At 32.2% G+C, this 26,177-nt stretch overlaps 1 protein-coding gene and 1 long non-coding RNA gene across 2 annotated transcripts in view; both read right to left on the bottom strand.

Moving 5' to 3' along the window:
- The window catches only part of LOC143052068 (uncharacterized), a 42,538-nt gene extending 42,125 nt beyond the window's left edge, over positions 1-413 (bottom strand). The window contains exon 1 of the mRNA XM_076225039.1: positions 317-413. Coding sequence (XP_076081154.1) covers positions 317-338 — 22 coding nt within the window. The 5' untranslated portion in view covers positions 339-413. The remainder of the gene's footprint in view (positions 1-316) is intronic.
- A 3,382-nt stretch (positions 414-3,795) lies between these two features.
- On the bottom strand, positions 3,796-24,692 carry LOC143051852 (uncharacterized). Its single transcript, XR_012970924.1, has 6 exons — positions 24,589-24,692; positions 16,088-16,393; positions 12,306-12,512; positions 8,177-8,418; positions 6,545-6,770; positions 3,796-5,380 (listed from the first exon to the last, which is right to left on the bottom strand). It is a non-coding gene; the product is annotated as an uncharacterized LOC143051852 (long non-coding RNA).
- Positions 24,693-26,177: the final 1,485 nt, after the last annotated feature.

Here is a 26,177-nt window from a genome sequence, read left to right as displayed (position 1 = left end):
AACTAGGGGTGAGTTCAAGTGCTCTGCAAGGGTAAGCAGACTCTGCTTCACATGTGACACCCGTCGTGTTGTTTATGTTATTACAAATCCGGTAAATAGTCTAATTCGGTAGGTCACATTCGTGGAAAGGTAATGGTGTTGTAGTTACGACATAAGGAACATATCCGATAACATTTGTGAAACGATTACTAGTAAACCATAACGGTCAACCAACTCGTGATGGCGTCAACTGACAATTTAGAATCGAAATGAACAACCAGTAGATGTCTATTTTCATAATATATAGTATTACATCGTTAACATAGTTTGGACTTACAGAAAACATTGTAAGAATCCATATATTCTATCGTCTACTAACAACGTAAGAACTATGTATGATATAACAGATGGATTGATGACCTGGTTTCCTTATCGTCTTGTTTCATTGTTATAGTTACAATATAAATGCAGTTCAGTACACAATATAGTACAATATAGGTGCAGTTCAGTACACAATAACGTTTATAAAGATAAATCCGTATAACAACAATGACAAAATGAAGGAAACAGTGTAGTTTTTGCAAATCTTTTTTGCAGCTATATCAACAAAGTAAGATTTGTTAAGATCTTTGTATTAATTTCCCCATTTATATTGAATTCATGGTAACTGCTTTTTATTTAGTAAGTAGCTAAAAGACATTATCGATGACGCTCAAAGCAATGCAAATTGAAAATGAAAATAATTACATGGTTGAAAATCCCTTATATTAAAATCCTTATTCTGTTCAGAAAAAAAACAGCGTAGTTTTGTTTAGTAAAGTAAATGAGAATATCATTTTATGAACGACAGAAATGAAGAAAATCAATTAAATTACATGTCATCCTACCAGTACTGACTAATGGGGGCGAAATGCTGTTGGGGACATTTCATCCACTAGCAGTAGTTTCGAACCACTAAACATATCATTTCACCAGGTTGTATCGAATTTATCGTCAACAAAGCCTAATTAATTATGGTAAAAGAGTTCTAGACAGAAAATTTGTGTCCCCAACCTTGTTTTAATAAAGGGCTGCGCTTTAACGCATGATACGCCCGTTGTTTGAAAGACGACGGGCGTATAAAAATGGCAAAAAAGACTACAATGACAATGAGGAGCAGCCAGAAGATAACAGGGAAAGTGAAGATGGTGAAAGTGACTCTACTGAAAGTTATGATCTAAATAAGGAAGTAGGTGATGAAAGTAAGGATTTCATTGATGATGAAGATAAAGATTTCATTGATGATGGAAATGAGGATTTCATTGATGATGAGGATGAGGATTTCATTGATGATGAGGAGGCCTCTTCTGAGAATGAAAATGAGGATTTTTCTGATGATGAGGACAGTGATTACAGTAAAGAAGACACTGATGATTAAACCTAGTTCAGCTTTGCAATATTAAGCATAAAAACAAATATCATTAACATTGGCATATAACATAGAAGTCTTCAATGCAATATAAGGAAAGTGATATATGATTATGGGTTTTAGTAATTCTATGGCTGATTTCTAAATTTTATAGTAGTTTGAAAGAAGGTAATTTTCTTGGGGTATATTGCTCAAAGTTAGATTCTGTTGAACACAGTAAGGAATCCATACTAAATTAATCAAAGATGTATGCAAAAGTTGTTCAAATGGTGCTTAATATGGTGAATAATGATTATTACCTTTTTATTATTTAGAATATTCACAAGATGATCATATTGATAAATGTTTAGTAGACTTGATTTCCTTATTTTTTTTCATAAAATGACACCCTTTAACATTTAAGGAATATTTAGTCACATGTTAGGATTTTCATGTTGTCACTTGTTCACTTATTATGTGCTATTGTAGACTAGTTATGTTTTATAACATTTTTTATTGCGCTCAACCCTTCCACCGAAACCGAACTCTATAAAAAAAAGCTGCAATGCTAAGGTATCATTTGTGATTTCAATTGCAACCAATTTTAACAAGAGTAAAACATCCTATATGCAAAAACAGTATTTGATTTTTATCCATAGCTTAGATAGTAAAAATGTTATCATAAAATGATATATGCCTCAGGGAACAGTTAGTATCTCAGGGACTGCTAATGTGCTTTCATCCTTGCAACCATTCAATAATAGTACAAACGTATGACATTCATGGAACCTATTTTTTACAAGAAATTTAATGTTTTAAATTGAACTAACGATTTTACAAATTTTATGTTTTCATCAGATTTTATTAAGTATTATTTGTTACATCAACAGATATAAACAATTCACCAAAGTTTCATGGACATTGGTGAAAGCCTTTTTGAGTTATTGTCCGAAGTGTTGAAAATCCCCCCTTTTTATGAATAAAGTCCCATAAATCCAAAACTTAAAATCTGAAATTAAAAAAAAACGAAAGGGAGCTTACGTCAATAGATATAAACAATTCACTTAAGTTTCATGGAAATTGGTGAAAGTGTTTTTGAGTTATTGTCCGAAGTGTGGACGACGGACGGACGAACGGACAACGGTATACCATAATACGTCCCGTCTAAAAGACGGGCGTATAAAAACCATTAGTGTTTCATCTGATTGTAAAATTTTATATCTATAGAACAAATAATATTACATGTCAGAGCTGGTCTGATGGTGGCTACGGAATACTTTAACTCATGACGAAATGTCCTCTACAATTTGCATTGGTTAAAGATGTAACTCTTTTAAATATAGGACCCCTAAACAAAATGTGTACTAGTTCAATGAAAATGGCCATCACATCAAACTCAAAAACAAAATAAATTAACTAAATTTAAAAAAAAGTACGAGTCCGACAAAGAAGAAAAATAAGCTCTTTATTATCGGACTTTATCTGAGTTTAACTAACAATAAACTTTTCCATTTCTTTTAATAGTGTCATGACGATACATGAGAAATAAACGTCAAGCTCCAAATGTTATACGTATATAGAAGACAAGACAATTTCTATCTTTGTGCTGAGTATCTTGCCTTAGTCGACTTTTTTTTATCCTTTCTCAAATGTCTTTATATTGTGTAAGAAGCACGAAAATATTAATAACATTTATATCAAAATGACTCGTTAGGCGGAGATTTATTCGTTCATTACATCAGCTCCGTTTTGTTCATGATCTTCTTTTGGTGATGCTTATTACAAGGGATCCTATTAGCATTGCTATAGCTATTCACTTTGCCCCCTGCTCAAGTAGATAATTGACAACGTCACAATGGCCTCGTTCCGATGCTATACTTAATGGGGTCTTATTATTTCCATTACACTGGTTAACAATTGCTCCGTTCAGTACTAGATGTTTGACAATGTTATAATGTCCTCCTTCTGAAGCTCGATAAAATGGAGAAATGCTATTTTCATCACATTGGTTAACATTAGCGCCTTTCTGTAGTAGATATTTTACAACGTCACAATGACCTTTATATGATGCCCAATATAATGGTGACTTGCCTTTTAAATCACATTGGTTAACATTGGCTCCGTTATCACCAAGATATTTGACAACGTCATAATGTCCTCCGTACGATGCCCAGTATAATGGGGACTGGTTATCTTCATCATACTTGTGAACATTGGCTCCTTTCTGTAATAAATATTTCACAATGTCTAAATGTCCTTTCTTTGATGCAATTAGCAGAGGGAAACGATGATAACCATCACATGCATCTATATTTGCATTGTTTGTCAGAAGACATTGTACAACTGACACGTGACCTGAATCACAAGCGGCAGTAAGTGGTGTATATGTTCTATGCTCACTGAAAATCTTAACATATTCAAATACAGACTCCTTCAATGACGTTTTATTTACACAATCAGCATTGACATGTTTTAGTGCCAGTCTGACCATATCTTGATTACCACTGTAACATCCAAGAGTAAGTAATCTTGTCTGCTCTATGATACCTGATCCAAAGATCATGTCGGTAGAATCGTTTTGTTCTAAAATTAAATCGACAAGGTTCTGTAAAAGACATGTGTGACCATAATAGATTATCCAACTTATGACCCTAATAGGATATGAACAATTCGCGTTCATACCAAAGACAATGTCCAGTAGTAATTTCTGTCTTCTTTGCTCCTCATATTTGTCTTGCATTTTTACATCTTTATCGTAAAATCTACTCATAATGTTTGGTGCATTCACCTGAAGAAAAAGTAATGCGCATAAATCTTTGTACGGCTTATTTTTTAATATTTTCCAGAAAACCTCAAGAAAAGGGAGATATGATAACGATTGGTTCTTAAAAACATCAAATAATTCAAGAGACAGTAAATCTGTATACAGTCTTTCAGCCATGTTTTCATAATGACCTTCACCTATCACTATTGATAGATCAGTAATCAAATCAACATTGTTTTCTCTGCGGATTGAGACCTTATTAGATATAAAGTTGCTGTTCATATATTCTAAAATTACTAAGGGATTTTTGTTTCCATAATGATATGCAACTATCTCATATATTATATCATGAATGAAAGTGAAGTTACTTTCGTTTTGTACGAGATAGGTACCCACCAGATATGAAAGTGCGTTTTCTATCTCTTTATCTGAGGTGCCTATATTAACTCCACACGTGTTTAATGCATCTTTTTTCCTTCCATCAATATGATCAATTTGCATTTGCTTCATCGATAGTTTATTGTTACTGATTACACAAAGTACTAGGGCTGAATATTGATGAGGAGAATTTGATTCTAACTTGTCCAGCTCGTTGATAAGGCATTCAAAAGGATTCGAAAAAAATCTTTTCACTGAGCAATCTATTCCGTGTTTTGTAGAAAATATCTTGCAGAGCAATGGGAACATTATGATTGACGACCCTAATGGTATATTACAATATATGTGTTTGCTTATGCCTTTGTGGCTACAATGATTTGTAAGAATTTTTTCTTTTTCTTCTTCGCTTAATGTGTTGTCCGTACTTTCAAGGTCTAACACATTCTCTAATACAAATGATTTAAGCTTTACCGCTTCCTTAAAGACAGACTTTCTACATGTAAATAACAATACTGAATCTTTACTCATTGCAGTTATTATACCTTCTCTGAGGTTATTTACATTGTTATACATTGACATATCTACAGCAAATATTCCAAATATGTCATCTATCAAAAAGATCTGTTTACGTTCAACGTCTGCATAATGTAAAATGTCTTCAACTTTAAAGGCTGGAACAACTTCCCATTCCTGTTCACCATACTTCAGTGCTATATGTCTTGCCGTAGCAGTTTTACCACACCCTGGTCCACCAACTAGGCCAACGACAGAAGAAGACTGCACTATGTTTTTGGTAGCTTTGTACGCATTTGTTTCATCATAAAATAACTCATCATCTTTTTTCCACAGATTGAGAAGTTTTAAATGTGTTTCTGAAAATGAAATATTAAAAATATAGTACAGATTCATCATGTTCAATGAACAAAACCTTCTTCCACAAACTAAAAATCTGTAAAATATATAATTTATTTGCAAAAACACCGTTCATAAACTGAAATACCTAAGTGCAATGTTTCATTTAAAAAATGCCAGTAAGGAAGCTCGATGACTAACTATTAACACTTATTTGATAAATTGTATCAACTACACAAATAATACACGATGATCTTGAAGTATATATTCTGGGTATTGACGTTGTTTATCGCCTAATAACATGTTATAGTATTCTTTTATTTGTCTTTATAAATATTGCTTTTACTGGTTACTAGTCTGGTTTTGTACTTATACATTCCATCATTGTGTTATTGATCTATGATAATGTTTGTATGTTTGTCTTTCATCATTGCGTATATGCTTTGTCTATATAAAATTGAGAAAGGAAATGGGGAAGGTGTCTATATGCCTTTTTGTGTTGTTTTTTTGTTGTTGTTACATTTGACATGGTTCTGTACTTATGAATCCCTTCATTGTGTTATTGTGCAATGGTAAATGTTTGCTTACATATTTGGTTGTAGTATAGTGATTTAGATTATAACTCAATGTTGACTGCTGTACCCCTTTTTTGTGACATTTTAACCTATAATGTTTGTTTGTTTTGTTCATACATCGTTGTCAATATAATTTTAAGCTACTGTCATACAAGTGAGAGGTTGAGCTAGCTATACAATCAAGTTTAATCAATCATTTTCTACTTTAGAAAATGTATGTACGATTTCATGAATATAAGAGTTGTCCGTTCATTTGACGTGTTTTAAATTTTGATTTTGCTAAATTGATAAGGGACTTTCCGTTTTGAATTTTCCTCGGAGTTCAGTATTTTTGTGATTTTTCTTTTTACTACCCAAGGAAGTGATTTAATCAATAAGTTGTAATAACCCTTCTTAAACGTATATTTTGTTGAAGCAACATTCCTAGATTGATATGAATCCTTTTTTTGAATTTAAGTGAATACAATACTGTCGTTTAAAGTATAAATTGTGTGTTAATAAAGATGCATGCGATGTCAATTGTAATTCTAGATTATTTTTTCTTGGTTCTTTGAACATATTTTCATGGGTACACTCTGATGTTTAAGAACAATAATACATAATTATTACTTCTGACATTAGGCGGAATATGCTGATCCTCGATTATACTGATTCTTCTTTCAAATTTTTCTCTGGCGCATTTGAAATCATTCATACCATGATGCAATATATCTATTTCACCCTTTATCTTATTAAGATTGTCTAATATTTCAGAGTTTGATAGTTTATCTAAGTATCGCTTTGAAAGGTTGCTGACATCCTCATCTAGTGCTCTACAGCTTAATCTGGAAATAGCCTGAAAATAGAAAGATCCATAACAAACTAACAAAGCAAGAGAACATTTTGATATACATAACTGTTTCAATAAAAGTGTTGGACGTCTGAAATTTTATTATGTGATTATTTATTTTTTTACATTTATAGATGTATAATTTATGACAAAACTACGTATTGGCATCTTGCAATAACAGTTATACATTTGTACAAAAAAGGGACGAAAGATACCAGAGGGACAGTCAAACTCATAGATCGAAAATAAAGTGACAACGCCATGGCTAAAAATGAAAAAGACAAACAGACAAACAATAGTATACATGACACAACATAGAAAACTTAAGACTAACCCCACCAAAAACTATACAAAAGTGTTATTTAAGGAAGTATGCATATTGCCGAAACATTCACAGTAAATTGTTATGATAAATTGAATATTTAATATTATAATAACATGTTATATAAATAACATATTGCAATGTGGATGATACAGTATTACCCCTATTTTCAACAATATCTTTAGGTGGTAACAATATGCTCTTCAATCCTCCAAGTAATGTTTATTTATATATTCTAATCATTGTACTAAATAGTCTGTTATTGTCTTTTTTTTTTTAAATTAATCATTATGTATTATGTGCGACATCTTTCTTTTTATATAACAACGAGGGGGGCTCGGTGGCTAAGTAGTCCAAATACTTCTACCACTGTGATCACTAGACAGTCAAAAGTGAGGTTGTGAGTCTGAACCCCACCCGTGTAAATCCAGTCTTAATTGACTAGGATTGTCAGTTTTTCTATCGCTTGTCTATTGTTTTCTCCAGCTTTCTGCACACAAAAACTACAAGTGGTTGTAAGAGTTTAATCATAGCCTGTTGCCAAAACACTGAAATTCATTGGTCTTAAGGTTTCAATAACTGAATTGTTTTAATGTATCTCCCCGCTGAGCCACATGCAAGAGTAAAGTTTCTCCCTTGTATTTAAGTAAATAATATGGTATTACAAGAGCGACAAAAGATACCAGAGAGTCATTCAAAGTCATAGATCGAAAATAAACTGACAACGTCATGGCTAAAAACGAAAAAGACATACAGACACATACTAGTATACAAGACAAAAAAAAACCGTAAGACTAAGCAACACAAACCAAACCAAAACCTGGGGGTGATCTCATGTGCTCCATGGAAGGGTAAGCAGATCCTTCTCCACATGTGGCACCCATCGTGTTGCTCATGTTATAACAAACCCGGTAAATACTATAATTCGGTTGGTCACATAACTAAGGGAACGGATTGTAGTTACGGCATAAGGAACATATCAGATGTCATCTGTAAAACTGATATTCCATTACAATACATGGGGACGAAGTCATCATGAACAGTAAGAGAGTCAATCAAATAAAGAATGTCTTATTGTTATGTATAATACCTCGGATAATTCAGTCCACAAATTCTTGAAGTCAGAATCGTTTAACTTTAATTTTGTGTTGTGGGCCAATGTGTTTCTGTTATGTCTGATCCGTTCTATGTCGTCTTCTTCTGTGATGTCTCCTGGTAATGGAGAGGAACCCCAGCCACGTGTTGGTGTTGACGGAGGGGTTATAGTGTTCCTGATGAGTTTGTAAAGAAGAGAGAAATCGAACTCGCTGGACTTTACATTACCTGTTTGAGCTGAAATGATAACTTTACTTGTAACATATGTGACTATTAGAAAATCGAATGTTTAAACATGTTATATATCCTCGGATTTCAATTTCGGCTTTGAGCGTTCCTGATGAAGGTGAATCCAGAAAAGTGCATCGGACGCCTTGTTTTCAATTATTTTTTACACTATTTTCCACTCATGTTCTTAAATGTATGATCTAATGGTTAATATCGAACTTAATTTAAAAACATTACAAAACCAGGTGCTCCGCAGGGCGCAGCTTTATACGACCGCAGAGGTCGAACCCTGAACAGTTGGGGCAAGTATGGACAAAACATTCAAGCGTGATACAGCTCTGAATTTGGATTGTGATCAAATTTTTGACATTACATGGGTTTTTTTTACACAAAACAAATGTCAAGATTTTACAAATCAATTAAAGATTTCTTCTTCAAACTTTTTAAATCTAAAATTAAATAGTTGATCATGACACAGCATAGGTTTCTGACACAGAACGAATGTGGTCTAATGAACTTAAAAGTTTTTTTTTGCCTTTGAGCAATTCACTATGCTGTTGAATATTAATCCTCTCAAAAAAATGTTTGAAGAAATTTTCTTTTTATTTATGAAATCTGAAATGAGAAAAATTTAACCCCCCCCCTTTTTTTTCACATCCCCGTTTCCCTTTTTCCAAAACTGATATCAATTCAAATTTCTAATGGAGTTTGCAACAATAACTACTCTTTTAAATACTTAAATACATCATAAAATATTAAAATGTAAAATAAAGTGCTTGTTATCACTGAATGGTAAAGATTGGTTGGTAGTAAAAGTGAATATACATTGTTTATTGTATAAAACAATAAAAAAAAACTTCATCAGCAACATTTTATATTGGCAAATTTCCAATGAAGTTATTTACATAAAGTTATTGGCAAATAAAAATAGAAAATGACATCATAGTCATGTCTGGCAAATGTCCAACATACATTATCTAAAAACATTTTAGATAAGATAAGGAAAAAAAGCTTCATCAGCAACATTTTATATTGGCAAATTTCCAATGAAGTCATTTACATAAAGTTATTGGCAAATAAAAATAGAAAATGACATCATAGTCATGTCTGGCAAATTTCCAACATATATTATCAACTACTATTCTATACAAAGAAAGATAACTCCAATTGAAAATTAATTGCTATTGCACAATATTGTGCAATTAGATATTTCTTGCTATTGTGCAATACTGTGCAATTGAAAATTTCTTGCTATTGCACAATATTTCATATGGAATCCTGATTTGGACCAACTTGAAAACTGGGTCCATAATCAAAAATCAAAGTACATATTTAGATAAAGCATATCAAATAAGCCCAAGAATTTAATTTTTGTTAAAATCAAACTTAGTTTAATTTTGGACCCTTTGGACCTTAATGTAGACCAATTTGAAAACTGGACCAAAAATTAAGAATCTACATACACAGTTAGATTTTGCATATCAAAGAACCCATTTATTCAATTTTTGATGAAATCAAACAAAGTTTAATTTTAGACCCCCATTTGGACCAACTTGAAAACTAGGCCAATAATTAAAAATCTAAGTACATTTTTAAATTAAGCATATCAAAGAACCCCAAGGATTCAATTTTTGTTAAAATCAAACTAAGTTTAATTTTGGACCCTTTGGACCTTAATGTAGACCAATTTGAAAACGGGACCAAAAGTTAAGAATCTACATACATAGTTAGATTCGGCATATCAAAGAACCCCAATTATTCAATTTTTGATGAGTTCAATTTTGGACCCTTTGGGCCCCTTATTCCTAAACTGTTAGGACCAAAACTCCCAAAATCAATACCAACCTTCCTTTTGTGGTCATAAACATTGTGTTTAAATTTCATTGATTTCTATTTACTTAAACTAAAGTTATTGTGCGAAAACCTAGAATAATGCTTATTTGGGCCCTTTTTTGGCCCCTAATTCCTAAACTGTTGGAACCAAAACTCCCATAATCAATCCCAACCTTTCTTTTGTGGTCATAAACCTTGTGTCAAAATTTCATAGATTTCTATTAACTTAAACTAAAGTTATAGTGCGAAAACCAAGAAAATGCTTATTTGGGCCCTTTTTGGCCCCTAATTCCTAAAATGTTGGGACCAAAACTCCCAAAATTAATACCAACCTTCCTTTTGTGGTCATAAACCTTGTGTTAAAATTTCATAGATTTCCATTCACTTTTACTAAAGTTAGAGTGCGAAAACTAAAAGTTTTCGGACGCTGGACGACGACGACGACGACGACGACGACGACGACGCCGACGCCAACGTGATAGCAATATACGACGAAAAATTTTTCAAATTTTGCGGTCGTATAAAAATACCAAGATATTGGACGAAAAATATATCTGTGTATCGAAAGAAAGAGGCATAGAATATACCAAAGCTATATATATATATTCAAACCATTTAGTTGGTGGCAAACTGACAACGCTATAGCAAAAAGAGACATAGTTCGACACTTACCCCATTAAAACTTGTAAACCGGGGTTGTTGCCACCTGTCATGTTGGTTATGTAACAATAATATTGGTGATAAGTCTGATTCGGCAATAATTCATATAAAAAAAGAGGGCGGAAGTCTGGTTACGACAATTGAAACATACCCGTTGTCGATATATATATATGTCGAAACAGACATTCTATAAATGTCAAACAAATTGTAATAGGGTTCTTGAAACTTACACATTAGAGCAACACAACGGGTGCCACATGTGGAGCAGGATCTCCTTACCCTTCCGAAGTACCGGGGATCACCCCTAGAATTTTGTAGGGGTTTGTGTTGCTTAGTCTTTAGTTTTCTATGTTGTGTCTTGTGTACTATTATTTGTCTGTTTGTCTTTTTCATTTTTATCCACGGCGTTGTCAGAGTATTTTCGATCTTTTAGTTTGACCGTCCCTCTGGTACCTTTCGCCCATCTTTTGGACCCCTTGATTCAAAAGCTCCCTCACAAAAGTTATTCGCAGCTACTTCTATCACGGAAATCATGAAAAAAAATCCCGACTTTGGAAAAACGCTATCAACTGGGAGTTATAACCCATATGCAAATTTTACAGGAATGTACTTATAAATGATAAATGCACATAATTGAGAGGCTGAAATAATTTTCTTGTGTCGTAAAGTTTGTTCTTTACCAACCATCGTTGTCAAGTTTAGTTGTAGGTCAAGATAAAAAGCGGACTATACTTTATCTATTGTATCCTTTACATCAAGTTCGATTGGATACATATGTTAATCATAGGCACCTAATTTTGAATTGTTACGATTTAAGACTGTCCATATTGCGGAAAGTGAAGTAAAATATAAATGATTTATTTACCTTTGTTTCACTTTCAATGCTTACATTCTTTTTCTTAACCCAACACGTACAATTCATGCGTTATCAATCTCTAGCTAATTTTAAATTGAAATTCACATGAATACGGATTCAATGCTGTTGGTTTATTCACTTGCAAGTGACTAATTCATCATCAATGTTTCTTAGCTTATTTTGAAAAAATTGAAACATACTGGCAGCTAAAATCAAATTATTATTTCACTATTTCACTTTCATTAATGTTTAAACAATAAAAATACATATTTATATTTTTATATATGTCGTATCTAGTGCTACTTTAATGGGTTTTTTTCAGCTTATTGTTTTCTTATCGGAAGCAAATCTATATCTGGCTTCATTCTTAAGGAGCGTCATACCTAGGTATTTATTTTAAAAACAAAAATACTCAGCACAGTCAAACTGGTTTATTTGTATTTCAAAAGGAAATAGTTGGTTGGTATCATTTCATTTGTTTGTAAAGGTATTTATGTTCATAAAACTGAAGGTTCTATCAAATATGTTTATATCTGATATGTGTTACCTGGAAACAGCACAGCTAATTGATCAGGTGTACATTTCCAATGACTAAGTTTTAAATCTTTAATATGACGATTTAAGTGCGATGCTAGATCCGATTCTGGAACTTTTCTCGTGAAATACAATCCAACAGATTTCGTGGCTATTGTCGAACAAAGTAGGTAGTATCGAAGAAAATGTGTCTCCTCTTTCGACAATGAATTACCTGGATCTGAAAAAGAATAACATCATTTAGAAAAAGACTCTAGAATCAAACATGAATATGAACAACAATCATGTTTTGACAAAATGTCAGGACAACCAAACTGTAAAAAGATGAGCAAAAAGGGTAAAAATGTTCCGTTAATTTATTGTGTAAAATATTTAATATTAGTTTAGCAGCTTCATGTAAGAACATATCTTTTCGATGTCAAAAAGAAGAAGCAAGAATTATTCTGACTGGCTGTGTATTACTGTACAGTTCTAAACATGTAGTCTTGTCGAGATTTTTGTATTTTAGCATAACATGAGGTCAGCCATTTCTGATGTGTTTACACACAATCCATTGTATATGTACTGATTTACATTTATCATGTTTATGTTCACAAGTAAAATAACAAGTATACAAAATAAATTGCTTCGTCAAGCACAGCTAGATACGACCACAGAGGACCAACCCTGAACAGTTGGAACAACTAGAGGCTCTAAAGAGCCTGTGTCGCTCACCTGGGTCTATGTGAATATTAAACAATGGACACAGATGGATTCATGACAAAATTGTGTTTTGGTGATGGTGATGTGTTTGTAGATCTTACTTTACTAAACATTCTTGCTGCTTACAATTATCTCTATCTATAACAGTACTTTCTGTGGAAAATGTTATTGAAAATCTTCAAATTTTAAGAAAATTGTTAAAAATTGACTATGAAGGGCAATAACTCCTTAGGGGGTCAATTGACTATTTTGGTTACAGTGACTTATTTTTAGTTCTTACTTTGCTGTACATTATTGCTGTTTACAGTTTATCTCTATCTATAATAATATTCAAGATAACAAAAAACCAGCAAAATTTCCTTAAAATTACCAATTCAGGGGCAGCAACCTAACAACCGATTAACCGATTCATCTGAAAATTCCAAGGCAGATAGATCGTGACCTGATCAACAATTTTACTTCCTGTCAGATTTGCTCTTAATGCTTTGGTTTTTGAGCTATAAGCCAAAAACTGCATTTTACCCCCATGTTCTATTTTTAGCCATGGCGGCCATCTTGGTTTGTTGGCCGAGTTACCGGACACATTTTTTTAACTAGATACCCCAATGATGATTTATATGGCCAAGTTTGGTTAAATTTGGCCCTGTTGTTTCAGAGGAGAAGATTTTTCTAAAAGATTACTAAGATTTACGAAAAATGGTTAAAAATTGACTATAAAGGGCAATAACTCCTAAAGTGGTCAACTGACCATTTTGGTCATGTTGACTTATTTGTAGATCTTACTTTGCTGAACATTATTGCTGTTACAGTTTATCTCTATCTATAATAATATTCAAGATAATAACCAAAAACAGCAAAATTTCCTTAAAATTACCATTTCAGGGGCAGCAACCCAACAATGGAATGTCCTATTCATCTGAAAATTTCAGGGCAGATAGATCTTGACCTGATGAACAATTTAATTATGTCAGGTTTCCTCTAAATGCTTTGGTTTTTGAGTTATAAGCCAAAATCTGCACTTTACCCCCATGTTCTATTTTTAGCCATGGCGGCCATCTTGGTTGGTTGGCTGGGCCACCGGACACATTTTTGAAACTAGATACCCCAATGATGATTATGGCCAAGTTTGGTTAAATTTGGCCCAGTAGTTTCAGAGGAGAAGATTTTTGTAAAAGTTAACGCAGGACGACGACGACGCACGCCAAGTGATGAGAAAAGCTCACTTGGCCTTTCGGCCAGGTGAGCTAAAAATTAACAAAATATTCGCGCTTGATACAGGTCTGAATTTGGATTGTTATTAAATATTTGACACATATTATAGGTTTCTGACACAGAATAACTGTAGTCAAAGAACTTGGAATTGGTTATATGATTTTAATTTATATATGTTTTGCTTTTGTGCAATTCACTATGCTGTTGTAAATTGAACCTCCCCCATCCCCCCCCCCCCAAAAAAAGGTTATTTTCCCCTTTTTTGCTTTTGTTCAATACACTTTGCTGTTGCGAATTGACCTCCACAAACCCACCTCTAAAAATCAAATGTTTACCCCCTTTTTTGCTTTTGTGCAATACAATATGCTGTTGCCTATTGACCCTCTCCCCTTTTTGTTTTCCAAATTGTCCAAACCATGACATTTCTTTATACATAATTTATAAGTAGTGTAAGGGAGGTAAATACATACACAACATAGTGTTTAAAATGTATTTGAATTACCTCCCTTAAACTGCTTTTAAATTGTCTTATTTGTCCATTTCAGAGAGATTCATACACTTAAACACAAGTTATTTTTGTCTCAAAACTACAAAAATGCTTTTTTGATCTCTTTTGTGGTCCCTAATTCCTAAACTCCCCCCAAAATCAATCCCAACATTCCTTTAGTGGTATTGGACCTTCTGGTAAAAAATTATAGAGATCCATTCACTTAAACTAAAGTTATTGTCTGGACACTAACTGCGTCTTCGGACGACGACGCAGACGACGACATGATAGGATTATACGACGCAAAACAAAATTTTGAGGTCGTATAAAAACGAACCACAAAGAAAGTTCAAAGAGGAAATTCCCCCACCAAATGGTAAAATCAAAACCTCGAAAAATGCTTTAAAATGGCATATTAAACATAGTTTTATAGCCAGCTAAACCCCTCACTTGTATGAGAGTCACATAACATTCCTTTATATAGACAACAATGACAATATTCTGTATAAAAACAGTAGCAAAAATAGATTAAAACAGATATAATTTTTTTCATTCAGATAAAAAGTCTATAAATGAATGGCATTTTTTTTTTCCAAATTTGCACATTTAAAGGTTTAAACCAATTGTTCTCTGCTATTTACAATCCAAAGATAACAGACGATAACTAAGCTACCTGAAACGAAAAAACATAAAAGCTAACTGTATCAACAAAGCTAAATATAGTGTTACCTCGGCTATTTTATATTCATAAAATTTTGAATTATCATATCACCAATTCGCCTTTTCATAATCTAAAGAACAATTGGTAATCTCATTGTTTTCGTACACCAAAATGAAAATAACGTCCATTGTTTAGAACGTTTTAAACCAATTGCAACGTTTTGGTGTACGCTTTTAGTTTAAACATATTCATTTATAGTGGATTGGTAAAACAAATTATTGAAACTTATATTAATCTCTTTCCATTTTGAGGGTGTGAGTGCTGCCTTGTATCAGCATTAGGTCTACTCTTTTTTGAAATCTACAAGGGTGTCTTTTACGTGCAAGAGATATGGCTCTCTCAACACGGGACAGCTATTTATTGTCCTCTTCTAACGGACTATCATCGTTTCTCAAAAACATACTCGCAAATGGTGTCAAGGGAGAGCCGAAAATTTAGTCCCTAAAATTTTGTCTCTGAAACGGGGATGAACCAGGGACCTTGGTGTTAGTAGTCCGATGCCTTAACCCTTACACCACGGCTCTCGTGTGTAGATTCTGAAACGGCCAATTATATGTCACAAAAAAATGTTTACTGTTGATATCGACTATGTACTTTTCCGGCGTTGTTTGTAGTCTGTCAGGAAAGAGTCAAATTAAATGGAAATATCATTTAAATTAAATCAATAATTTACCTGTATTAGAAGGTGAAACGACCAAGGAAGTCATGCTGAATCGTCTGTTTTCCGAGTGACTTTGTTTTTCGTTATTTTCACAAACTCCGTTATCTTTAACTGTTTAGGGTTAAATGACTTCGACATTTTTAGAATATATTTTTGGCTATTCCCATAAAGGGAATGTTAACCAAGTTTAAACCAAACAAAAATCCATGATTCACAGTTCTGTTTTGGCTGAATCTGAATGATCAGATTGAAAGGTTTCTATTGGACAGTTCCTATCGTTCTTCAGTTTTACTGCAATGCCCGCTTCTCAAAATCATTCTAAAATTAAAATTGTATTATTACTTAACCTTATACAATAAAACACAAATAATATGATATTAATAAACAAAACAACAATTTCTGTCCAAATTTAAGTAGCAACATCAGATGTTGTTTAAGTTCGTCTTTTTTCTGCTAAATTATTTGTGTCTTTTTTAATATTAAAAGATATATAAATAAGGAGATGTGGTTGACATTGTGATGCTATCAAACAATTTTCAAATGAAATGGATGTAAGCAAGTTTAATTCTTAAATTATTCGAATATTAGGGAATACGGTTTATATAATTGGTCGAGAGAAGTGGTAGTTGCTCTTGACGTTATTTATTTTTCGATAGACAACGTTGACCGAACTACTTAATCATGTTAATGTTACCAATGTAAACAAGATCACAAACTGAATCGAAGTCAAAAATATCTATTTTCAATTATCGTTCATCGTTTAATTAAATAATAAAGACAAAACATTCATTTGAATGAAAAAAAGATATTTTTGTAGTTTTTTGTAGTTTTTTTTTTTTTTTTTGATAGCAAATCATATTGAGTTTCTATTTTCCTGACTGCCTAAGAGTTGACCTGCTCCAGTCATGTATAATGAAGGTAAAATGAGGTAAAATATTTAAAGAAATAAATTTTAATATTTCATATAAAACTAAGTGAATCTTCTTTGTAATAGTAGAAAATAACTAATTCTTGTATAAAGTTTTTTGTATAAAACGATATAATTAGAAAGTGTATAATGTTATGTAACTTTTAATATATAAGTATTAGATGTGAAATTCTTCTTATTTGACACTTAGCGATATAAATAAGGTTTGACAGCTTAAACTCTTAGAAGTATTTCCTTTAGCAAATATATCTAATTCTTTCCTATTGTTCACCTAGAATTCTTTCGAACTAATTAATCGGATTTCCCTAATGGTCGTAAAAACAAAGTATTAGGTAATTAAAAATAGTAACCCCAAATAATGTAAAAATGTAAATTAGTTAAAAAGAGATCTAACCAATAGAAACTGTCCTTATAAAAATAAATATTCTAAAAGTCATTTTGATTGGTGAATAAAACAAGTCCAACCAGCACGTGTTCTTAGGGTTTAAAATAGGAAACCCTAAGGAACCAAACATTAATTTACTCGTATGGTTGGACTCGAAATAAACATATATATAGACATCTTTGTTTTATTCACCAGGAGGTCTCGAAAGAACGCGAACAACAGTCCCCCAAATTGTTGTAGTTAATATAGAAAACAGATATGTAAAACAGAAACCAACAACACATAAACCTGTCAACGGGAAAGGGGAGGCAACTGCCTTAGTCTGTGCTTTCCCCCCTCTTTCCCGCATAACAGAAATGGGCGAGGCAAGAGGAGAGATCCACGGTACCCGTAAAGCGAGTAGTTTCCCGAAGACTAGTGTTCTTGAAATACGAAAAGAAAAAGGATTACGTTATATATATTCTATAGGAGAAAGGAAAACAAAGAACGCAGAAAGGAGTAAGGAGAACAAAGAACGCAGAAAGAAGTACGGAGAAAGAATTACGGAGAAAGGAGAATCGATAAAGGAAAATGAAGAAAGGAGACAGGAGAATAGAGATTGAGCATTTAAAAAGGAGAAAGGAGAACAAAGAACGGAGACAGGAGAATCGATAAAGGAAAATGGAGAAAGGAAACAGAATGGAAATGGGGCATGCAGAACGGAGAAAGGAGATAGAAGTACGCAGAATGGAGAACGTAGAAATATGGAACATTACAGAGCTTAATTTGGACATTGATTCTGAACAGTGGGATTTAAAATGAACTATATTGTTTCATTCTTTGTGTATATATTGTATATACGTTCTATTGTTAAAAGAATATGTTTCTTAAATAGCAAGTAACAGTTAAAGTTAATATTACAAATAAATCGAATAGCAAATAAGTTTTAAGTTAAAGTTAAAATAGATTAAACAGCGAGTAAGTAAAATAAAAAAATAAAATATAGGATAGAAAGGAAGTAAAATTTTTAAAAAATCTATGTAAAAATTAGGTTAAATTGAAAATAGAGTCATTGCTAAAGCTAAATTTGAAAAGCAATGTCTAAATTGAGATAAACGGAATACGACTTACTTTATATTCAAGTGCAAAAATATATAAAAAAGTATTGATAAAGAAAAACAAGAGTGCACACGCTGAAATGTCTCGCCTTCTATACTAATCATTGATATTTTGTTGATAGTCCTAAGTATAAAGCTAAGCTTTATTACAACTGTCACATAAACTTAACATTAACCAAGATAGCTAAACAAAGACCAATGAACCTTGAAAAAGAGGTCCAGGTCAGATGAACCATGCCAGGCAGACAGGTACAGCTAACAATGCATCTATACAACATATATAGTTGACACATAACTTATAGTTTAAGAAAAATAGACCAAAACACAAAAACTTAACACTGTGCAATGAACCATGAAAATGAGGTCACAGTTAAATAAAACCTGCTCGACTGACATAAAGATCATAAATATTCCATACACCAAATATAGTTGACCTATGGCATATAGCATTAGATAAAAAGACCAAAACTCAAAAACTTAACTTTGACCACTGAACCATGAAAATGAGGTCAAGGTCACATGACATCTGCACGCTAGACATGTACACTTAATAATCATTCCATACAACAAATATAGTAGACTTATTGCATATGGTATGAGAAAAACAGACCAAAACACAAAAATTTAACTATAACCACTGAACCATGAAAATGAGGTCAAGGTCAGATGACACCTGCCAGTTGGACATGTACACCTTACAGTCCTTCCATACACCGAATATACTAGCCCTATTGCTTATAGTATCTGAGATATGGACTTGACCACCAAAACTTAACCTTGTTCATTGATCCATGAAATGAGGTCGAGGTCAAGTGAAAACTGTCTGACAGACAAGAGGACCTTGCAAGGTACGCACATATCAAATATAGTTATCCTATTACTTATAATAAGAGAGAATTCAACATTACAAAAAATTTGAACTTTTTCTTCAAGTGGTCACTGAACCATGAAAATGAGGTCAAGGACATTGGACATGTGACTGACGGAAACTTCGTAACATGAAGCATCTATATACAAAGTATGGAGCATCCAGGTCTTCCACCTTCTAAAATATAAAGCTTTTAAGAAGTGAGCTAACGCCGCCGCCGTAGCCGCCGCCGCCGCCGCCGGATCACTATCCCTATATGTCGAGCTTTCTGCAACAAAAGTTGCAGGCTCGACAATAATTAATTTGGAAGACTGTGAGTGGCAAATAAGAAACTAAAATGATAATGACGTTGTAAAGGAAAATAAAGAAATATGAGATGAGTAGTAAAATATTCATAGTTTACTGAATAGAAAATACATAAAAGTAACTTAGAGTAACATTGAAATGTAATATCTGAAAAGTTAACGTTAAGGCGATTCAAATTCATTTAACGTAAAAGAGTAGGAAGAAATACCCTTGTTTATATGAGAATCGTAAAATAATGCCTAAAACTTTAACCTTCAAAAGATAAAAGTACATAAAAAAATAAAATCTGTAAGGAGAGGTTGGTCGTTTAAAGACTTAAAATAAAAAAAGAAGCAGAAAATGCCGATGTAAGGCACAATGTCCTATAAGGAATAAAAAAAGAGAAATAAATAAAGAGAAATTTAAAGAGAAATGCATGTGTAAAAAAAGAAAAAAATGTTGGTTAATTGTGTAAGTTTTTAATGGTTCTATAGCGATTACGATAAAGTGTTGAGAAACATATGTTTTAAGGTTCCCGTATGTAAGAATTTAATGTAAGTTTAATCATAAGAATTAGATGTCAGGATCAGACCTAATTTAGTGCTAAATGTGTTGACCTAGCTAGTCATCATGTAAAACCTTGATTATAGCGAACATAATGTATTCTAGCATAAGCAAATCATTAACCATAGTGTAAAATCTTAACTGTAATCAAATGTTTTAGAAAACTATCCATTGTAAAATAAACAACAAATCCGACTAAAGAAGTGTAAAAGAAAATGAGGGTATGACTTGCGGTAGTTCTGGAGTCGGAGCAAAGTACCCAGGAAAATGAGCATACTCCAGAGAGAGGAAATGACTCTAGTTAGTCTAGTATATTTGGAGTTCGAGCAGACTACCAAGAAAAGCGGGCTTACCACATATATAAGTTGTAGAGAAACGATAATAATAATGATAATAAAACAAAACACCAACGCTCTTACAATAAAGATGAAGAGATAGAAAAATGTAAAATATTAAAGAATAAAATTGTTTTATTAATAGGAAAAATAAGAATAAGAATATCTTAAACGCAATAAGTCATCTTGGTCATAACAACTTTATAACCAAAACATCTAATATAAACTTATCATAAGCCACAAAGTCAAATAGTCAAATCCAGTAAAGAGAATATTAAAAAAAAAAAGTTTTTAAAATTTAAACAAATTTTAAAAGAAATGAATTCAATTGTAAAATTGCGGAGCAATTTCTTTGAACAACAGGGATATATAATGAAGGTAAAATGAGGTAAAATATTTAAAGAAATAAATTTTAATATTTCATATAAAACTAAGTGAATCTTCTTTGTAATAGTAGAAAATAACTAATTCTTGTATAAAGCTTTTTGTATAAAACAATATAATTAGAAAGTGTATAATGTTATGTAACTTTTAATATATAAGTATTAGGCCAATTAAAATTAATTGATAGATTTTCATCCCCGCCCGCCCCTCCGAAATCGTCCCGCCCCAAATTTTTTTATTTTCATAAAATTACGATTTTCGGATTTTGTTCATTTCCGTTTCCGGTAACCGTCAAAAATTTCGATTCCTTCAGAACTTCCTGTTTCAAACTTCGGTTTTCGTATTTCTTCGAGTAATTTAAAATGATTCTATGATGACAAAATCATCTACCGAGAATAGAGATTGATTACGAGAAGGGTATAAAATAATCGGTTTACAAGTAATACGCTGTGTCTAAGAATGCAAATCGCGGCATGACACAAATTTCTGTGGTTAGAAAACCGTTGATTTTGTTGTGAAAATCCATGGATGGTACCAGCGGGATTCTAACCCTCAATCTCGGGATTTAAAGGCAGCGCTCTAACCAATTGAGCCAAAGAAGATCTTCCCTTACTCAACTAGTTAGACTACCTTTATATCTCCAGGTCTACAACAATTTTTTATTGATAAAATGACTTTGTGGCAGAAATTTTGGACTGTGAATTATATCCAAAGAGAAAGAACTTGGAACACATTGGTACAAAAACATAACTTGATTAAACAAATTGACACAAGCACGAACTTGTTAGATTTATGACAGTATAATGAGTTCAAAAAGTCGGCAAACATACACTTAGGTTTACCCATGACTATTGTTTTTTTGTTGACAAACAGCAAACACCTTCTGTCCCAGTATCCTCAATAGAGTCATAAAACAACTTCTTCTTTTTTGTTAAGTTCGTGTTTTACATCTTAATCATATTTGCATCTACAAGAAGAATCTTAAAAACACCAACCCTATTATTTTCAAAACTGTTTGAGTTTTCATTTTATTCTGTACTCATAATTCTTTTATTGCATACCAATGCATATTTGTTTCATTTTATGGAGACAAAAAAACATAGCTTAGAAAGACAATTAAATTTGGTGAAGGTAGTCGAACTGAAGAGAGCATAATTTCTCTATGTTTTTGCTGTCTACTAAAAATAGGTTTCTAAAGCAGCAATTACATGTGGAACAGTGGTTGTCAATCAGAGGTATTTATTTACCTTTGAAAAATTATATACGATTCCTTATACATCTATATACATGATATATTAAAGCTTATTATTACACTTGCATATATGAAGAACAAGTCACAAGAGGGTTTCATAAGAAATAAAAATTAAAATATAAAATCCTCCCACCCGCCCCATTTTTTTCAAAAATTTGGATGAACAGTCAGGGGACTTACTTAAATAAGTGATTTTCTAAATCACTGATTTAAGTAACATTATTTCCATAAAGGTTGGAAGTTAGAGTTGTCTTTCTTTAATAATCACCTATTTAAGTAGTACAAATTAATCACTAGAAGAAGTGATTTAATCTTATTGTAGCTTTAAATATAGAATACTAATGATCCAGGGACTAATTATGTTTCTAAACTTATCAGAACCAACATCTGTGTTGTCTAGGATGACCAGGTCATTTCAGGTGATGACCTTGTACTGACTCTAGGATAATGACATAAAAATCACTTGTTTAAGTATCAGACCTCAATTTCCTTCCCAAAAATCACTTCTTTAAGTATCATTCTTTTAATAATCCCTACTAATTTCAACACCCCCGAACAGTGAGATTTTTATCGCGAACAGTAGAATTTTATTACATAATCTGAAAGATGAAACCTTGAACTTCACAGGAAAAATACTCCCACTGCTGGGAAAAATCTTTTAAGAAAGTATCAGTTCATTATGTAAAGCCATTATTATAGCATTTTTTCAACTAAAATAGAATTTTCAGCTAAATGATAGCACCAAAGGCAGAAACCTTTCTACTTAAAAGAAGCAAAAAGTTTATATTTTTTTTAATTTTACTAATTAAAAGATATTATTTAAACCTATATGTTAAAAATTTTGAAAAAAATACAAAATTCCAATTTGTGACAAAACCACGATTTTGCTACTCAAATAAGTGATTTAAAAATCACCTATTTCAGTAAGTCCCCTGACTGATGAAAATCTACTAATTAATTTTAGTTGGCCTTAGATGTGAAATTCTTCTTATTTGACACTTAGCGATATAAATAAGGTTTGACAGCTTAAACTCTTAGAAGTATTTCCTTTAGCAAATATATCTAATTCTTTCCTATTGTTCACCTAGAATTCTTTCTAACTAAATAATCGGATTTCCCTAATGGTCGTAAAAACAAAGTATTAGGTAATTAAAAATAGTAACCCCAAATAATGTAAAAATGTAAATTAGTTAAAAAGAGATCTAACCAATAGAAACTGTCCTTATAAAAATAAATATTCTAAAAGTCATTTTGATTGGTGAATAAAACAAGTCCAACCAGCACGTGTTCTTAGGGTTTAAAATAGGAAACCCTAAGGAACCAAACATTAATTTACTTGTATGGTTGGACTCGAAATAAACATATATAGACATCTTTGTTTTATTCACCAGGAGGTCTCGAAAGAACGCGAACGACAGTCCCCCAAATTGTTGTAGTTAATATAGAAAACAGATATGTAAAACAGAAACCAACAACACATAAACCCGTCAACGGGAAAGGGGAGGCAACTGCCTTAGTCTGTGCTTTCGCCCTCTTTCCCGCATAACAGATGCTTCAGTTTTCCCTATCTGACCAACCTTTTTTCACATAAAAAGTGGGACAAGTCACCCTGCCTAACCCCTACCCCGCCTAAATCTGCATCTGCTACTGAACCAAACCATGACACCGAATATATAATCAACTGAATTTGGGTGAAAATAAAGCTATATCATAAAGAAATGTGTGGTGTAAATGACGGTAAAACAAGTAAAAAATTTAAGCACGGGAAACGAATAAACAAATTTTAAGTTTAGTCATATGCAAGCATCAGTGTGTCGTTGCTCGTATTTAAAACACAAGCAGTTATGAGAAACTTATTTTCCTGACCTGTGTATTGTTCTTATTAATCAATTGTGTTTTGTTTGGTCGAACAATCAATTCCAACACCAAATCTCGTACACAATGATTTTTCAGGACAGTAAAATTCAAAATTTTAAAACGCTCTACCTCTTGTTTTAGATAACTAAATTACTGTTACTTATACTAAGATAAGAATCTTTGTTATGCTACTCTTCATATGTTTTCAGATAAAACAAAACTAAATAGATTTTATATACTTGATTTTTTTGTGAAAGTTTAAAGGTTATTTGTTACACAAAGACATTGGTGCAACCTATATATTTAAATGTGACAGGGAAGAATAATTTACATTCAAAGATATATTTACTTTTGAAAGTACATAAAACAATTGACAAAGCATCTTTACTCCCCCCCCCCCCCCCCCCAAAAAAAAAAAAAAACAATTGGCAAATGACGAAATGTACATTAATCACTAAAAAGTTTTACATTTGTCAGTTAAAATTAACTGTTCCGTGCGTTTTTTAATGGATACTCGTGCCTTTCTTTATCCAAAACATAGATGGAAAAATAAGATACCTGTTTTTTTTCCAAAACGAACATGGATAACATATCGCCTATTAATGTATCTTGAAGGTCACATCAAATAATGTTATTTCCTGTAGAATCTCGCTACTGTTTACATAGTCTCGATCATCCAGCCGCTTTATTTTTCAAAGTAGAGCGTCTGGATGACTAGTCTCGATCACCCAGACGCATTATGAATATAGCGACGTTTGATTTCTAAAATTCAAGCGTCTGGGTAATCGAGACTACTGGATGACAAGTGATATAAAAATGGTAATTTATGACATTCGGAATAGTATCGGCTTTTTTAGCTTGTTTTTAAAGATAATGTCCAAGACGAATAACCAAGAAGTTGGTTATTGACTTCGGAAGAAATTATATTACGATAATACTATTGAAAAGCCCGAGTGTACCGATTGTTGTTTAAAGCTATTTATATTTTGTTTGTGACGACATACAAGTCGTGGAAAACACCAGACATAGCATCGTCAGGAGACCAAAGGAGGTACACAAAAGAGTTCTTCAAGAACGATAACTATATAACAAATTTGGCCTTGAACCGTTTACGATACCACGTGTTTTACTTTCCACAGGGAATATTTTACCGATCACTAAACTGAGGTAGGCAAGCGATACTTTCTCAAAATTACACTTTTGTAACAATCTTTAAGCATAATATGAACGATTTAAATATGTTTTGTAACAAACAAAAGTGTCAAAGTGTTGTTATTAAGGTTTACTTTTTGTTGAAATGAATCAACGGTGACGTTGTTGAATTATATAGGCAAATTAATTTGTTTATCGTTTCTCCCTTCAAAAACCTTTTAAAGACATGTACTAAATGATGATCTAAGACATTTCATATCAATTAATTTTAAGTAAAATGTGTAATTATCTCTAAATGAATCTTTTTCAAAAAGATGTCGATAGTTGTCTCCCTTGACATTATAGTCCATTTTTTTTTGTTATGTGTAAATGGCTGAAATATATTTGATATAATAACAACTCACCTTATTAATGTAATCAGTTAATATATTAGTATGAAAGCATAATTGAAGATATTTGAATAGACTAGTGTGTGTAACTAGCTTTGTTTAAAAAGGGGGTGGATATATTAGGTGACTCCATCGGTTGTAATGTGTAGTATGGGGTCAAATACTGATTCAACCACACATGTATTCAGTGAACTTCAATACACATCATGTCAATATAAATCTGTTTTTTTAAATAACGACAGTGTTTATTTAATCAAAGTAACAGCTGTCGATTGGTCCTCGTTAAAAGAGGGGGGTGTACATGTTTGTGTAAAAAATAAATTGTTACAATAACAATAATAATAGTACATGATGTAAATATTAATGAATGAATAGATTTATTGTGATTTATTGTGAGCGAAATCTACACAAGAATTGACCAGAACTGCAATTGTTATCTCCCTTGAATAAGCTTGTTATTTCATTTATACTAATAATTATTTAATCTAATATTTAATTATGATAAATTACACAACAATTAATAAATAGTAGTATTTACAATTAGGTTCAAGAAAATATTTATCAACATTTGGTTATTTTTTGTCTTTTTTGAAATATATAAATTTT

Source organism: Mytilus galloprovincialis, chromosome 11, assembly GCF_965363235.1.
Source record: "Mytilus galloprovincialis chromosome 11, xbMytGall1.hap1.1, whole genome shotgun sequence".
Taxonomy (NCBI): Eukaryota; Metazoa; Mollusca; class Bivalvia; order Mytilida; family Mytilidae; genus Mytilus; species Mytilus galloprovincialis.
This window is presented reverse-complemented; position numbering and strand designations above follow the sequence as displayed.